The sequence below is a fragment of the Myotis yumanensis genome, unplaced genomic scaffold (genome assembly GCF_028538775.1).
Source record: "Myotis yumanensis isolate MYYU_CA2020_CCGP unplaced genomic scaffold, mMyoYum1.0.hap1 SCAF_2, whole genome shotgun sequence".
NCBI lineage: Eukaryota > Metazoa > Chordata > Mammalia > Chiroptera > Vespertilionidae > Myotis > Myotis yumanensis.
The window spans coordinates 100,972,069-100,990,627 of NW_027223753.1; the positions used below are offsets into that span (position 1 = coordinate 100,972,069).

General features: G+C 45.7%; 1 protein-coding gene across 3 annotated transcripts in view; it reads right to left on the bottom strand.

Annotated features, from left to right (window-relative positions):
- Positions 1–18,559, bottom strand: part of ACAD9 (acyl-CoA dehydrogenase family member 9) — a 61,383-nt gene that overhangs the window by 34,428 nt on the left and 8,396 nt on the right. For all 3 annotated transcript variants that reach the window (XM_070405871.1, XM_070405870.1, XM_070405872.1), the window contains exon 2: positions 16,662–16,755. In XM_070405871.1, the coding sequence (XP_070261972.1) occupies positions 16,662–16,755 (94 nt within the window). The remainder of the gene's footprint in view (positions 1–16,661; positions 16,756–18,559) is intronic.

The following is an 18,559-nucleotide window of genomic DNA, read 5'->3' on the forward strand; positions in this document are numbered from 1 at the left end:
GCAAAAATAGTATAGAGTTTCTGTATACTCTTGACCCAGCTTCTCCTAATGCAACCTTATAGAACCACAGTAAAACTACCAAAATTAGGACACTGACATTCATATACTATTATTTAGTAAATTACAGAATTAATTTAAGTTTCATCAGTTTTTCTATTAATGTCTTTTTTCTGTTCCAGGATCCAATCCAGGATCCCACACTGTATTTAGTTGTTATGTCTCTTTAGAATTCTTCAGTCTGTGATGGTTCTTATTCAGTCTTTTCTTGTCTTTTATGACTTTGACATTTAAAGCATTATTCCTTTGTAGCAATTTAGATTTGCCTGTTTTCCAAAGATTAGATCAATGTTATGTATTTTGGGAAAGAAGACAACAAGGGTGATGTGCCCTTCTCAGTGTATTATATCAGAGTATACGAGACATAATTAAGTCTTATAACTGGTGATGCTAACTTGATCACCTGTTTAAGGTGGTGCCAGCCAAAATTCTCCACATAAAGTTACTCTCTCATCTGGCCAGCGTGGCTCAGTGGCTGAGCATTGACCTATGACCTAGGAGTCATGGTTCGATTCCCGGTCAGGGCATATGCTGGGATTGCAGGCCCAATTCCCAGTGTGGGGTGTGCAGGAGGCAGCCAATCAATGATTCTCTCTCATCACTAACTCTCCCGCTCCTTTCCTCTCTGAAATCATAAAAATATATATTAAAAAAATAAAGTTATTTTCCCTTTGTAATTAATAAATATCACAGGGAGGCCAGCCAATGTGATTCAGTGATTCAGCATTGACCTATGAACTAGGAGGTCACAGTTCAATTCCCAGTCAGGGCACATACCCAGGTTGTGGGCTTCAGCCCCGGTGGGGGGCATTTAGGAGTCAGCCAATTAATGATTCTCTCTCATCATTGATGTTTCTCTTCCTATCTCTCTCTCCCTCTCCCTTACCCTCTGAAATCAATAAAAATATATTTAATAAATGTTATAGGGGAACTACTTTGCAATTATATAAATAAACTGTTTCCCCTCAAACTTTCATCAAACTTACTAAAGTGTGTGCTTCACGGTAATTTTTGTTGTTGTTGTTAATCCTCACCCAAGCATATTTTTCCATTGATTTATAGAGAGAGTAGAAGGGAGAGGGAGAGACAAAGAGAGAGAAACATCGATGTGAGAGAGACACCATTGACTGGTTGCCTCCTGCACAGACCTGCAACTGAGGCATGTGCCCTTAACCCGTATCAAACCCAGGACCCTTCAGTCTGAGGGCCGACACTTTATCCACTGAGCCAAACCAGCTAGGACATTATGGTAATTTTGTATTCCAAAATTCCAGCTATGTTTATTAAGTGGAGAAGAAACCCACTTTGCATATAAAAACACATTATCAGTCAAGAGGATGAAAAAAGACATATCATGCTAACACTAATTCAAAGACAGCTGTAGTTGCCATATTAACATTAGAGGTTGAGGGAGAAACCAAGATGGCGGCATAGGTAAACACCGGAGATTGCTGCCTTGCACAACCACTTCAAAAATACAACTAAAAGACATAACGGACATCATCCAGAACCACAGGAAGGCTGGCTGAGTGGAAATTCTACAACTAGAAGGAAAGAGAAAAGCATACCGAGACTCAAAGGAGGTGCGGTGCTGAAGTAAATACAAAGGTGCGGAGGTGCATGCAGAGAGGGCTGGCGGCTGAGGACACGATTGTCTTTTTCAATTGGGAGGGAGTCTCAGGCTCTGAGCTACAGTTCCAGGTGAGTCTCTGGGGACCCAGACTCAAACGGGAGAAACGGGACTGTCTGGCATCGGTCGGAACTCGAGGGCAGCTTTCTCTCGGAGGCACTCGCGGCAACTGCCAGGACCTCTGAAGGCAGGACTGAGAGCAGCCATACTGCTTGCTCGCTCGGCCACCCTGTTGATCCCCTGGGACCCCACCCCGCCCAAGCCGTGCATGGAGGCTTTGGCATATGAAAGGCCCGGCCCTTTGTAATCTGAAAATAACTTAACAAACTGCAGCTGCCCCTAGGCCCCAGGGCAACTTGCATTGCTTTACAGCTGGCTTCTGCTGGGTAGCCTCAGGAAAAGGCTAGATTAGCACCTCCTTAGATCCAAGAGCCAGTGTACCTAGTGGTCAGAGTGGGACCATCCAATTACAACTCCTCAGATCTATAAGGGACACACTCAGGGGGCAGACTCAGTGAGCACCAAAGCCCCACTGAAGCAAGTCTTGCCCCATAAGGGTGTCTTCAGCACAGAAGTTCTCCCACCGTAGACACAGCTGATTCTCACAGCTAATTGGCCTGGAGCTCAAATCCTCCCAGTTTTACCTACAACAGTCAAGGCTTAACTACAACAAGACTGTGCACAAAGCCCACAAGGGGATGCACCAAGAGTGTCTACCTCAGGTAATTGGGACACTTAGCACAGAAAGCCACTCTATCGACACATCGAAGCATAAAAAATGCCGAGACAAAGAAACAGGACACAAATGACAGAAATGGAGGAAAGCAAACTACTGGATATAGAGTTCAAAACCATACTTTTTAGGTTTTTCAAGAATTTTCTAGAAACCGCCGATAAATTTAGTGAGACCCTCAAGAAATCTAGTGAGACCCTCGATGTTGTGATAAAGGACCAACTAGAAATTAAGCATACACTGACTGAAATAAAGAATATTATACAGTCTCCCAACAGCAGACCAGAGGATCGCAATAAACAAGTCAAAGATTTGAAATACGAAGAAGCAAAAAACACCCAACAGGAAAAGCAAAATGAAAAAAGAATCCAAAAATACGAAGATAGTGTAAGGAGCCTCTGGGACAACTTCAAGCGTACCAACATCCGAATTATAGGGGTGCCAGAAGAAGAAAGAGAGCAAGATATTGAAAACATATTTGAAGAAATAATGACAGAAAACTTCCCCTACCTGGTGAAAGAAATAGACTTCCAAGTTCAGGAAGCGCACAGAACCCCAAACAAAAGGAATCCAAAGAGGACCACACCAAGACACATCATAATTAAAATGCCAAGAGCAAAAGACAAAGAGAGTATCCTAAAAGCAGCAAGAGAAATACAGCTAGTTACCTACAAGGGAGTACCCATGCGACTGTCGGCTGATTTCTCAACAGAAACTTTGCAGGCCAGAAGGGAGTGGCAAGAAATATTCAAAGTGATGAATACCAAGAACCTACAACCAAGATTACTTTATCCAGCAAAGCTATCATTCAGAAGTGAAGGTCAGATAAAGAGCTTCACAGATAAGAAAAAGCTAAAGGAGTTCATCACCACCCAACCAGGATTATATGAAATGCTGAAAGGTATCCTTTAAGAAGAGGAAGAAGAAGAAAAAGGTAAAGATACAAATTATGAACAACAAATACACATCTATCAACAAGTGAATCTAAAAATCAAGTGAATAAATAATCTGATGAACAGAATAAACTGGTGATTATAATAGAATCAGGGACATAGAAAGGGAATGGACTGACTATTCTTGGGTGGGGGGAAAGGGGTGTGGGGTGTGCGGGAAGAGATTGGACAATAATTGTGCACCTATGGATTAGGACAGTGGGTGGGGAGTGAGGTCGGAGGGTGGGGTGGGAACTGGGTGGAGGGGAGTTATGGTGGGAAAAAAGAGGAACCAATGTAATAATCTGAACAATAAAGATTTAATTAAAAAAAAAAAAGATTGTTGAACAACAAAAAAAAAGAGGGTGCTAAAAGCAAAAAGACAGTGTCTGACAGTGGTCAGCACCTAACTACTTAACAGGAAGCCCAAATGTGGCAGAGAGAACAGAAGAATGGGGTCCTAAACAAGCTGGGGTCCTAACATGGGACATTAAAACTTACCTGAAGTGAATGACACTTCACTTTTTTAGTTTCATTTTATTTATATACTAGAGGCCTGGTGCATGGATTCATGCATCAGTGGGGTCCCTCGGCCTGGCCTGCTCCCTCTCGCAATACGGGAACCCTCAGGGGATGTCAGAGGTCCGGTACACAATTTTGGCCCCATCCCCACAGGCCAGGCCGAGGAACATCACCGATGCACGAATCCATGCACCGGGCCTCTAGTATACATATTAGATCTTTGGCTAATCTTTTCCCACCCTCTCCCCTTCCCTCTGAGATTTATCAGTCTGTTCCATGTTTCCATGCCTGTGCATTGAGCGTCTGCCCCCTGGTGGTCAGTGTGCATCATGGCTACTGGTTGGTCACGTAGGCGCAATATAAACACACATACACACACTAGAGGCCCGGTGCACAAAAATTTGTGCACTCGGGGGGGTCCCTCAGCCCAGCCTGTGCCCTCTCACAGTCTGGGACCCCTTGGAGGATGACCACCTGCTGGCTTAGGACGGCTCCCTGGGGGATTGGGCCTAAGCTGGCAGTAAGACATCCCTCTGGCAGCCCGGGAGCAATCAGGGGGATGTCCACTTGCCAGAGGGGAGCAGGCCTAAGCTGCAGTCGGACATCCTTAGCGCTGCTGAGGCGGGAGAGGCTCCCAACCACCATCGCTGTACTGGCAGCCGTCAGCCTGGCTTGTGGCTGAGCTGAGCTCCCCCTGTGGGAGTGCACTGACCACCAGGGGGCAGCTCCTGCATTGAGCATCTGCCCCCCTGGTGGTCAGTGTGTGTCATAGTGACCAGTCATTCCCAGTTGTTCTGTTGTTAGGGTCAATTTGCATATTACCCTTTTATTATATAGGAGTGCCTGGCCAGCCGGGGTGAGGGGCTAATGGCTGTTTGCAGGCTGGCCTCAGCACCTTCAGTTTGGGGGTCTCCACTGGCATGCCTTGCCAGCCTGGGTGAGGGGCTGAGGGCCCTTTTCAGGCAGGCCACACCACCTTCAGGGTGAGGGGGTCCTGCTGGGGTGCCTGTCCAGTCTGGGTGAGGGGCTGATGGCTGTTTGCAGGCTGGCCACAGCCCCTTCAGGGTGGGGGTCCCCACTAGGGTGCCTAGCCAGCCTGGGTGAGGGGCTGAGGGCTGTTTTCAGGTTGGCTAAGCCCCCAAGCGGGGACCCTCACCCCATTAGGGTGTGGCCAGCCTGGGTGAGTGGCTGATGGCCGTTTGCAGGCTGGCCAAGCCCCCCAGCAGATACCTCACCCCATGAGGGTGTGGCTAGCCTGGGTGAGGGGCTGATGGCTATTTTCAGGCTGGCCACTGACCCCAGCCACCCAAGCTCCCAGTGGAGGCTGGCTGGAAGCAGGTATCTGGGATTTGTCTTCTATAATTGAAACTTTGTTGCCATGAGCGGAGGCCACAGCCAGCTCAGAGTAGGTGGGAAGCTTGCCTTCCTCCATCACCCGGGCAACCAAGCCTACTGCTTGTTCCAGCTCTGTGGCTGCCGGCCGCCATCTTGTTTGGGTTAATTTGCATATAGTTGCGCAGATTGGCTGGTGGGAGCTTGGGGCGTAGTGAAGGTATGTTCAATTAGCATCTTTGTCTTAGTGTAGATATATATAATTATTTATTTATTTATGTTTTTTATTATTTTATTTTTCACCTTTTTCTTCCTCGCCTCTCCGTTTTCATCCTGTTTTTCTTCTCCTGTCCCCATTTTAGTTTTCCTCTTTCATTTCTTTTTATCCCTTTTTTACTAGTAAAATTTATCTCCATCTATTTTATGGATGTGTTATTATTATAGTAGTATCTGTTGGCTTATTCATATATCTAACTTCCTCTTCTCAGCTTTTACTCCATTTCTCCTTCTCTTTTCTTTTTCTTTGCTACTCAATTCTTTTTTTCCCTCTCTTGCTCTTTTCTTCTCCTAATTTTAACCCTTTGAGTGCCAACCAATATCCTAGGAACTATGCTAAAATTGCCAAGGCATTTTTGCTGATTTTACAGCTGTTTCAGAAAAAAATTATGAATCGCAAGTAAATGAAGTTACATATTCAAAAACTTAAGGAAACCTTTACTACATTTGTTTTCATCTTTGACATATATTGTTTGCTGATTGTATAATAAAATACTAGTAGAAAAAAAATTGCTGACCACTAGCTAGACTGAGCTCTAGATGTGCTCCCAGGGCCCCGAGCCGTTCAAAGCTTCACACACCTGTTCTGCTCAATCATTTTAGTGAATTTATTGTTGTTGTTTTTTGATAACAGACTTTAATGAAGTATAATTTATATGCAGTAAAGTACACAATTCCTAAATGAATATTGCTCGGTACCGTTTTGCATAGGATTCTTGTGTCCTCAATGCCAGTGGTCAATTTTAGAACTACAAACATTCGGCATCATAAGTAATCTGCACTTAGGTGCCATTTGTCAATAAAGAGTGAACTACTAGCATCTAATAGTGACACTGCAGGAGGAGCACGAGAGCGCTCCCTGGCACTAAAAGGGTTAAAATTCATTTCACTTCCTAAATTCAGGCCTATCTGTTCTCTTTTCTATTCTTTAAAAAAAAAAACAATTTTAAAAATTATTTTTTTCTCTTATCCACTAATTCTCTTGCTCTCTCCTCTTTTCTAAACTGTGGCGTTCCCCTATTCATCAAATTCCTTAACTTTATTTTCTCAATTTAAGCTCTGCCTCTTACAGATTCTGTTCCCTTTTGGGTGTCTTTTGTCTGTGTTTTTTGGTTTGTTTGTTTTGTTGTGTTTTCTCCCCATATTCTTTTTCATTCTTTCCTTATTTCTTTTTTTTGGTTTTGTTCTGTTTGTTTTTGTTGTGTTTCTTTTTCCCTTTTCTACTTCTCAATATAACTTTTGCTCTCTTTTCTCTTTCCTAATTTTCTTTCTCTGGAGGTCACTTTTATTGGGATTATAGGTGTCTGGTGTACATTTGGATTCAGTCACATCTGTGCTGTTTCTTGTCGTGTTGTGTTTTGTGCTGTCCATCACCACCTCCACAACAGCTGGCACGAAGTAGAAGAAAGCAAGCCACAAAATAAGACACCCTGAAAGGAGACTCCATCAACAGAAGGGACAATAACAATCAAGACCCAACTACATTGGAAGAAACCAAATATCTCAAGTAGGGGGTCTCCCTAGAACACCCAGCCCAGGAGACCTGAGAAACTGCACCACTGAGTCCCACAAAACACCCTATGTAATAATAGACAAACATGGTAATTAACCATACCTCCGACACGCTTCCCATTGGCTAATCAGGGCGATATGCAAATTAACTGCCAACCAAGATGGCGGCTGGCAGCCAGGCAGCTGAAGCGAACAGGCTTGCTTGCTCCAGTGAAGGAGGAAGCCAAGGTTCCCTGCCTGCCGCTGCCGGCCTCTGAGCTGCAGTCTAAGCAACTATGTTGCAATTATAGAAGCTAAACAATCCCCAGAAACCTGCTTTCAGCCAGCCGGGCCTCACAGCTGGAGTTGCAACAGTGTTTCAATTATAGAAGCCAAACAAACCAGATACCTGCTTTCAGCAGCCGAGGTCTCAGAGCTGGAGCTGAGCCTCAGAGCTAAAGCTGGCTCTCAGTTTCAGTGATAGCCATAGAAGGTAAATAAATCCCAGAATAAAAAAAAGAAAAAAGGAGAGGTTGGGAGCTTCAGTCACCCACCAGCCTGAAAATGGCCCTCAGCCCCTCACCCAGACTGGCCAGGCACCCCAGTGGGGACCCTCACCCTGAAGGGAGTGTGACCAGCTGCAAACAGCCATCATCCCCTCATCTAGGCTGGCCAGGCACCCAAGCGGGACTCCCACCCTGATCCAGGACACCCTTAAGGGCAAACCAGCCAGCCCCCACCCGTGCACCAGGCCTCTATCCTATATAGTGAAAGGGTAATATGCCTCCCGAACCCGGGATCAGCGGAGCCGCGAGGCCTAAGCCAGCAGGTCATTATCTCCCGAGGGGTCCCAGACTGTGAGAGGGCACAAGTGGGGCTGAGGGACACCCCCCCTACCGCCAGTGCACAAATTTTTGTGCACCGGGCCTCTAGTCTACAACATAAGACCAATTCAAAAAATCTGGGTGGCATACCTGTTTGATCCAAAACATAGATACAATTACAAAGAAACAGCAAAACTGAGGAGACATAGAAACAACACGCATATGAAAGTAAAGGAGGAATCACCAGAAAAAGAAATAAATGAAATTGAGGCAAACAATTAGACAAAGAAAAAATTCAGAGTAATAGTTATAAGGATGCTCAAACAGCTGGATGGGAAATTCACCAACATGTGTGAGAATCAAGCAAAGAAATAACAATCTGAAACAACTCACTAGATCAGATGGAATAAACTGACAAACATTTTCAGAACATTTTACCCCAAAACTACGGAATATACATTCTTCTCAAGTGCACTTTCATAAATAGATCACATATTAAGACACAGGCTAAGTCTCTACGAATTCAAGAAGACTGAAATTATATCAAGCATCTTCTCAGATCATAATGGCATAATATTAGAACTAAACAACAATAAAAACAATAAAAAAAAATCCAAACACTTGGAGGCTAAAGAGCATACTATTAAACAATGAATGGGCTATCAAAGAGGAAATAAAAAAACATTCTGGAAACAAATGAAAATGAAAACACAACAATCCAAAAATCTATGGGACACAGTAAAAGCAGTCCTGAGAGGGAAGTTCATAGTACTACAGGCCTACCTCAAAAAAACAAGAAAAACTTGTAATAAATTATCTAACCCTACAACTTAAAAAACTAGAGAGCAACAAGAAAAGCCCAGAGTAAGTAGAAGGAAGGAAATAATAAAGATCAGAGTGGAAATAAATGACAAAAAAAAAAAAGTGCAATAAAATCAAGAGCTGGTTCTTTAAAAGGATAAACAAGATTGATGAACGTCTAGCCAGGCTCACCAAGTAACAAAGCAAAAAGACAAAAATAAACAAAATTAGAAATGAGAGAGGTGAAGTAACAACCAACCCCAGAGAAATACAAAGGATTGTAAAAAAAAAAATACTACAAAAAACTCTATTCCAATAAAATGGACAACCTAGACAAAATGGACATATTCTTGGAAAAATACAATCTTCCAAAATTCAATGAGGAAGAACCAGTAAAACTGAATAGGCCAATAACTACCGATGAAATTGAAGCAGTAATCAAAAAACTTCCAGCAAACAAAAGCTCTGGTCCGGACTGATTCACAGGGGAATTTTACCAAATATTCAAAGAAGAACTAACACCGATCCTCCTCAGACAATTCCAAAATATTCAAGAGGAACACTTTCAAGCTTTCTATGAAGCCAGCATTACCCTAAACAAAACAGCAGATAAAGACACTACAAAGAAAGAGAATTACAGGCCAATATCCCTGATGAACACAGATGCTAAAATCCTCAACAAAATATTAACAGATCACATCCAGTAATATATTAAAAAGATCATACACTATGATCAGGTGGGATTTACTCCCGGGATGCAAGGCTGGCACAATATCTGCAAATCAATAAGCGTGACACAGCCATAACTGGTTTGGCTCAGTGGATAGAGTGTCGGCCTGCGGACTGAGGGTCCCAGGTTTGATTCTGGTCAAGGGCATGTACCTTGTTTGTAGGCACATCCCCAGTAGGGGGTGTGCAGGAGGCAGCTGATCAATGTTTCTCTCTCATCAATGTTTCTAACTCTCTATCCCTCCCCCTTCCTCTCCACAAAAAAATAAAATATATTTTTAAAAATAAATACATAAACATGACACATCACATAAACAAATTGAAAAAAAATCACATGATTATATCAATTGATACAGGAAAAAGCATCTGACAAAATCAAACACCCCCGTTTTTTTTTTAGTCTTTATTGTTGAGATTATTACAGATGTCCCTCTTTTTTCCCCCCATAGCTCCCTTCCACCTGGTTCCCACCGTACCCCAGGTCCTCGCCATCCTATTGTCTGTGTCCATAGGTAATGTATACATGCATATAAGATCTTTGTCTAATCTCTTCCCGCAACCCCCCGACACCCCCTTCTCTCTGAGAATCGTCATTCTGTTCCATTTCCATGCCTGTGATTCTATTCCATTCACTAGTTTATTCTATTCATCAGATTATTTATTCATTTGATTTTTATATTCAATTGATAAATATGTATTTGTTGTCATTTTGTTGTTCATAATTTTTTACCTTTACCTTTTTCTTCTTCTTCCTCTTCTTAAAGAATACCCTTCAGCATTTCATATAATACTGGTTTGGTGGTGATGAACTCCTTTAGCTTTTTCTTGTCTGTGACACTCTTTATCTGACCTTGAATTCTAAATGATAGCTTTGCTGGGTAGAGTAATCTTGGTTGTAGGTTCTTGCTATTCATCACTTTGAGTATTTCTTGCCAATCCCTTCTGGCCTGCATCGTTTCTGTTGAGAAATCAGCTGACAGTCGTATGGGCACTCCTTTGTAGGTAACTAACTGTTTTTCTCTTGCTGCTTTCAAGATTCTTTGTCTTTTGCCCTTGGCATTTTAATTATGATGTGTCTTGGTGTGGTCCTCTTTGGATTCCTCTTCTTTGGGATTCTCTGCGCTTCCTGGACTTGTAAGTCTATTTCTTTCACCAGGTAGGAGAAGTTTTCTGTCATTATTTCTTCAAATAGGTTTTCAGTATCTTGCTCTCTCTCTTCTTCTGGCACCCCCATTATTCGGATGTTTATACGCTTGAGGTTGTCCCAGAGGCTCCTTACACTATCCTCATATTTTTGGATTCTTTTTCTTTTTGCTCTTCTGGTGGGTGTATTTTGCTTCCTCGTATTTCAAATCATTGATTTGATTCTCAGGATCCTCTAGTCTACTGTTGAATCCCTAAATGATATTCTTTATTTCAGTCAATTGTATGCTTAATTTCTGACTGGTCCTTTTCCATTTTTTTGGCATTCTCACTAAGATCCTTGAAGGTCTCACTAAGTTCCTCAGAGGTTTCTAGAAGATTCTTGAGTAACCTTTTAACTGTAGTTTTTAACTCTATATCCAGTAGTTTGCTTTCTTCCATTTCTTTCATTTGTGACATGTTTCTTTGTCTCTGCATTTTGGCTGCTTCCCTGTGTTTGTTTCTATGTACTGGGTAGTTGTTAAGTCTCCTTGAGTTGATAGAGTGGTTTTGTGTAGGTGTCCTATGGGGCCCAGTGGCTCAGCCTCCCCAGTCACCTGAGGTGGACATTCTTGGTGCACCCCTTTGTGGGCTGTGTGCACGGTTCTGTCATAGTTGAGCCTTGCTTGAGGTTGGTGTCACTGGGAAGAATTGACCTACAGGCCAATTGGCTGTGGGAACCAGCTGCAACTATAGGGGGAGAGCTGCTGTGCAGGAGATACTCTTATGGAGCAGGACTTGCTTCAGTGGGGCTTTGGTGCTCACTGAATCTGCCCCTTGAGTGTGTCACTTACGGATGTGAGGAGTTGTAATCTGGTATGGTCTCACACTGACCACTGGGTACACTGGTTCTTGGTTCTCCAGGGAGGTGCAGAGTCAGCCACTGCCTGGGCTACAGAGAGATCTGCAGATTCCTCCTCTTTGTATCAAGTTTGGAAGTGCCCAGATGAGGCCCAGCTGTGAAGCAAGGCAAGCTAGTGCTGGTGCTGGGTCTTGGATCTTTTATTGATAGGTTTGGGGCTCCCTGATGCAGCTGCAGCTTGTTTGACAGATATTTAGCCTGAGAAAAGGACAGGCCATGCATATGCAAGAGCTGCTGCACACAGCTTGAGTGGGGTTGTAAATTGGGTGGGGCAGTCTCAGGGAATCACCAGGGCAGAGCAAGCAGAAATGGCTGCTAGTCAGTCCTGCCCCAGGAGGTCCCAGCACAGGAAAAATGACTGCTGGAAGCACCTCCATCTAGAAGAAAGCCGCCTCCGAGTTCCTGCCCCAACTGCTCGCCCCGCCCGCCCTGTAGATCCCCTGGGACCCGCCCCACCCAAGCCCTGCACAGAGGCATTTGCCGGATGGCCTCAGGCACAGGCTAGACTAGCACTGCCCTAGAGATTCAGCACAGAAGCGCTCCCACTGCAGACACAGCTGACTCTCATAGCCAGTTAGCCTGGAGGTCAATTCACCCCTAGTATTGCCGACAACAATTAAGGCTTAACTACAACAAGACTGCGCACAAAGACCAAAAGGGGGTGCACCAAGAAAGCATAAAAAATGCGGAGACAAAAAAAATGACAGAAATGGAGGATATAGAGCTAAAAAACGCACTTTTGAGGGCTTTCAATAATTTGCTAGAAACTGCCGATAAACTTGATGAGAGCCTCAAGAAATCTAATGAGACCCTCGATGTTGTGATAAAGAACCAACTAGAAATTAAGCATACACTGACTGAAATAAAGAATATTATACAGACACCCAATAGCAGACCAGAGGAGCGCAAGAATCAAGTCAAAGATTTGAAATGCGAAGAAGCAAAAAACACCCAACTGGAAAAGCAAAATGAAAAAAGAATCCGAAAATACGAAGATAGTGTAAGGAGCCTCTGAGACAGTTTCAAACACACCAACATCAGAATTATAGGGGTACCAGAAGTTGAGAGACAGCAAGATATTGAAAACCTATTTGAAGAAATAATGACAGAAAACTTCCCTCACCTGGTGAAAGAAATAGACTTACAGGTCCAAGAAGCGCAGAGAACCCCAAACAAAAGGAATCCAAAGAGGACCACACCAAGACACATCAGAATTAAAATGCCAAGAGCAAAAGACAAAGAGAGAATCTTAAAAGCAGGAAGAGAAAGAGACTCAATTACCTACAAGGGAATACCCATACGACTGTCAGCTGATTTCTCAACAGAAACTTTGCAGGCCAGAAGGGAATGGCAAGAAATATTCAAAGTGATGAATGCCAAGAACCTACAACCAAGATTACTTTATCCAGCAAAGCTATCATTCAGAATTGAAGGTCAGATAAAGAGCTTCACAGATAAGGAAAAGCTAAAGGAGTTCATCACCACTAAACCAGTACTATACGAAATGCTGAAAGGTATCCTTTAAGAAGAGGAAGAAGAAGAAAAAGGTAAAGATACAAATTATGAACAACAAACATGCATCTATCAACAAGTGAATCTAAGAATCAAGTGAATAAATAATCTGATGTACAGAATGAACTGGTGATGATAATGAATCAGGGACATAGAAAGGGAATGGACTGACTATGCTTGGGGGGGAAAGGGGGGTGGGAGATGTGGGAAGAGACTGGACAAAAATCGTGCACACCTATGGATGAGGACAGTGGGTGGGGAGTGAGGGCAGAGGGTGGGGCGGGAACTGGGAGGAGAGGAGTTATGGGGGGAAAAAAAAGAGGAACAAATGTAATCTAAACAATAAAGATTTAATTTAAAAAAAAAAACAACCCAGTTGCTAAATTAAAACTCAGTTTTAATTTCTAATAGGGTACATATCTTACCTAATAATAGACAAACACATAAATTGACCATAACTTTGCTACACTAACCAGCCAATCAGGAGAGTATGCAAATTAACCTAACAAAGATGGCGGTTAATTTGCATACATAGGCTCCAAGCGGTGGAGCGAAGCCTGACAGCCCTGGGGCCCATGGAGCAGCGAAAGCCTCACGGCCGCGGGGCCAGCAGAGCAGCGAAAGTCTCATGGCCACGGGGCCCGCAGAGCAGCAAAGCCTCATGGCTCTGGGGCCGGCTCTGGCTGGAGCCCGGCCAGAGCGAAGGCCTGGGTGCCGGGTGCCAGTTGAAAACCATTGCCAGCAGCCAGGGGAAAGGAAGGCCTATTGCATGAATCTCTTCATGCAACAGGCCTCTAGTTGCTAAATAAACAAGAACTTCTGGGGGTCCTCAGTTTGAGAAGCACTGCTGTCAATCTAGCATCACTGATCTTCAGTGAGCTCCTCTAGGTTGGCTGACCATACCTTAAGGAAGGGATCTTGCCATCTACACTGGTACCCTCAACCTGCCGTCTGCAGCCTACTGCTGGTCTATAAACTATCCCTGATTCATAATAAGCTAAGTACCGAAATCGAGGGCAAACTTTTAGAAACATTTGCAACAATTTTACATTGCTACTCAACCAACCACATATGGGCTTATATTTTATAAGTCCTTGGTTTTTTTTTTTCATTTCATTTTTCTAGTTGTTCATTTTTATATTTTACAAAAGTGTCAGTCTGCAACACTTTGGCAATATTTAAAAGTGGTCCTTCACAGATATATTGTGAAACATCCTATATAATAAAAGAGAAACATGCAAATTAACCATCCCTCTGCTACGCTTACCAGCCAATCAGAGTGAGTATGCAAATTAACCTGAGAAAGATGGCAGGTTAATTTGCATACACAGGCACCAGGCAGCCAGGGGCGGGGCAGGTTCTTCCCCTGCATCGACATGGCGCCAGGGAGCCGGGGGCAAGGTGGCGTGTGCAGACACCAGGGAGTCTGGGTTGGGGTGGGAGCTTCCCCTGTGTCGCCATGGTGATATGGGGAAACTCCCACCTGGCAGGCGCGCGCATGCAGGCACTGGGGAGACGGGGTCGGGTCGGGAGCTTCCCCCGCATCGCCATGGTGACACTGGGGAAGTTCTTGCCCTGCAGCTGCTTGAGCATGCGCAGGCCCCGGGAAGCTGGGGGGGGGGGGCGGCGGGGGGGCGGGGCGGCGTGCGCAGACGCCGGGGATGCTTCCGCCTGGCTAGCACGCACGCACATGCACCTGGGAGTCGGGGTTGGGGGGGCGTGCGGAAGCTGGGGACAGGGGAAGCTCCCACCCCCCTGGAGTGGGTGCGCGGGTGCCGCTACGCCCACCAGCCAATCAGGGCGAGTATGCAAATTAACCCAACAAAGATGGCAGCAGCCACAAAGCTGGAAGCTTGGGTTGCCCCTGGCGACGGAGGAAGCCAAGCTTCCCGCCCGCCTTGGCCGCTGCTGAAGGAGTGGTTGGGAACCTGGGTCTGTTATGCCCAGAGTTCGGGGTCCCCAATAATCCACCACCAGGGAGCCTTTTCCGATGCAAAAGCAAAGGGTCTTTTATTCAAGCCCGGGACTTGGTCCTCCCCCCGCCTCCATTACTGGATGCAAGAGAGAGCCCCGAGTTCCAAGAGAACAAAGAATTTATAGGGCTTGGGGTCGGGGGGTGGGGGCACACTCTGACCACTGATTTGGCCGATTCCGGTTGGTTGAGTGAGGGCCGGGGGCTAGTGACGCAAGGGCAGGGTGCAGCTAGGGTCTGGTTACACAAAGACAGGGGGATGGAGCATAGTCTTGGCCTTGGGCTAGTTTCCCCCACTTTCCCATTGGCCGAGATAAGGGCAGGCTGAGTAACTGATACATTCTGCGGCTTTTTCTTGGAAGAGGGGTTAAGGACACAGCTATCAGTCCTGTTCTGTCCTTTCAGGTCAGGGGTGACCCAGGCTTCCAGCCGGCCCTGGCCTCTGCTCAAGGAGTGGCTGGGGAAAAAAAAAACACAAAAGGAGGGGCTGGCCTCCTCTCTAGGAGGGGCTAGGAGCCTGGGTTGGGGGGGGGGGCGTGGCCAGCCTGAAAACGGCCCTCAGGCCCTTACCCAGGCTGGCCACATCCCCATGGAGTAAGAGTCCCCGCTGGGGGGCGTGGCCAGCCTGCAAACAGCCATCATCCCCTCACCCAGGCTGGCCACACCCCCCCAGTGGGAACCCTCACCCCATGGGGGCGTGGCCAGCCTGCAAACCACCACAGGCCCCTAGCCCAGGCCGCCCCATTCCCCAAGGGAACCCCCCCCCCTGATCCGGGACACCCTTCAGGGCAAACCAGCCGGCCCCCACCCTTGTACCAGGCCTCTATACTAATAAAAAAGTAATATGCTAATTAGACTAGGAGACCTTCCAGGAGACCTTCCCGACATACCTCTGGACAAAGCCATGGTAGTGGGGCCGAGGTAGAGGCGGTTAGAGGCCAAGAGGGGAGGGCAGTTGTGGGTGATCAGGCCAGGATGGGATGGCAGTTGTGGGTGATCAGGCCGGTGTGGGGGGGCCATTGGGGGTGATCAGGCTGGGGGGGCAGTTGGGGGTGAGCAGACCAGCAGGGGGGCCAGTTGGGGGCGAGCAGGCCATCAGTGGGGGTCAGTTGGGGGTGATCAGGACTGTGGGGGGGGGGGGGCAGTTTGGAGTGAGCAGCCCAGCAGGGGGGCAGTTGGGGGCGAGCAGGCCAGTGGGGAGGGAAGGTGGGAGCAAGCAGGCCAGCAGGGGGGGCAGTTGGGGGCAAGCAGGCCGGCAGGAGGGGGACAGTTGGGGGCAAGCACACTGGCACGGGGGGCAGTTGGGGGTGATCAGGCTGGAGGGGGGGCATTTGGGGGTGATCAGGCTGGTGAGGGGCATTTGGGGGTGAGCAGGCCAGCAGCAGGGGGCAGTTGGGGGCGAGCAGGCCGGCAGGCAGAGTGGTTAGGGGCAATCAGGCAGGTGAGTGGTTAGAAGCCAGCAGTCCTGGATTGCGAGAGGGATGTCCGACTGCTGGTTTAGGCCCGATCCCTGTAAACTGGCAGTAGGACATCCTTCCAGGGGTCCCAGATCGGAGAGGGTGCAGGCCAGGCTGAGGGACAACCCCCCCTCACCCCCCCACAAATTTCATGCACCGGGCCACTAGTTGAAATATAATTAAACAGCCATTGGGATAATCCTCAAAGCAAAATACTGCCAATAAACACTATTTCCCCACGATTAATGATACTCCAGAGAACTTCCCTTCTGTATATAACTTCTAATGTAAATGTCAAAGCATCACCCTTAAAATGGAAATTGGTAATGGTAAAGAAAATCATACATACCCTCTTCAGTGAAGAATCTTTCTATGGGTCCCACAAACTGATTGATTTCATTAAGTTCATCTTGGCTAACTTCTGGAAATGGGAAAACTTCTTTCTAAAAATGATAATTAGTAAAAATGAATTTTAGCAACTTTCCATAGTGGTAATATCAGTCAAAAAGGAAGGAAACAGATTGGCTAGGTCCCATATCTGGTAGGCAGAACATTACCAATTAAAAGAATTAGAAAGCAAACCACAGAAGGTGCTTAAGATACAGGAATTGTATGTTAGTCTCCACCACCCAGATACATCCCCCTCCCCTACTCAAGCAACTTTACTAGTAATTTTTATTGCTTTCCTTATCAATAACAAGTTATGATGATTTCCCCATGAAACAAAGAGCCCTGGATTAACATTTCAAAGCCCTGGGTTCTATCTGCAGCTTACTAACTGTGTGGCTTTCACCAAATCTCTACCTCCCCATACTTCCATTTTCTCACCCGTAATATGCAGGTAATATTTACTCAATGTCATTGTGAGAATCATGGAAGATAACTGGTGTGAAAGCTCTTTACTAAAATGTAAAATTTTACACTACTTATTTTGTGAGTTCAAAGATGCTGCAGTTGACAAGAGCATAGTGTGTGGTTACAAGGTCTGACATCTTGTCAGGTTCCCATCCAGTTGCATACTCCAGCCTCCATTCCTCCTGCTGGATAACAGCTGTTACTTTGAATGTGCAAGGTAACAGGGTCACTGAAGGAGGCACAGATGTTGAGCCACATCAACCTTAATTCAGCCCTGGCTCTGCCACTTATTAGACGTGTGACTTGGATAAGTCACACAGCCTGTGTTAGTGTTAGCTGACATCAAATCAACCAGATAGTGTGTCCTGGAAATAAAAGTAATTGTAGTTATTTGTATCAGACCTCATACCTGAAAAACAAATTAGCTTCAAATCTCTATCTCAAACCAATGAGTGGTCACTATTTCTGACTAGCCCAGAATTCCCCATTGGGCCATCACTATATATTACCTAAAATCATCCTGCTGTGTGCTTAGTCCATTTGGCTTTTTGGGCTCCAGATATTCCTGCCAGCACAGCAGTTCTCAACCTGTGGGTTGCGACCCCTTTGGGGGTCGAACGACCCTTTCACAGGGGTCGCCTAAGACCATCGGAAAACACATACATAATTACATATTGTTTTGTGATTAATCACTATGCTTTAATTATGTCCAATTTGTAACAATGGAAATACATCCTGCATATCAGATATTTACATTACGATTCATAACAGTAGCAAAATTACAGTTATGAAGTAGCAACAAAAATAATTTTATGGTTGGGGGTCACCACATCATGAGGAACTGTATTAAAGGGTTGCGGCATTAGGAAGGTTGAGAACTACTGTGCCAGCATGACATGAGTATTTGGATTTGGAACTGCAGCTGCTGAGAAGTGATGTACCAGATCACAAGCTGCCAGCCTCCAGAAGCCCTGCCTCTCTTCATGGCAACTCTCACCAAGTGTCTCCAGGCAGGTCTTCAAAGCAAAGGAATCTTCAATCTTTCCCCTCCAGCCCTTGAATATCTAATCAGCCACAAAACATTGCCCACTCTAGTAACATACTCCCAAATCTGTTTTCTCCCCTTAGGCTCCATGACTAAAGGCTTATAGGTGGGGCCCTACCCAAAAGTGAAAGCTGACTTAAAGAAATTCCTGCCTTCAAGCCCACTGACCCTGCCCTCAAGACTGTCTAGAACAGTGGTAGGCAAACCGCGGCTCGCGAGCCACATGTGGCTCTTTGGCCCCTTGAGTGTGGCTCTTCCACAAAATACCACGTGTGGATGAGCACATACAGTGCGATTGAAACTTTGTGGCCCATGCGCAGAAGTCGGTTTTCGGCCTGGGTGAGTCT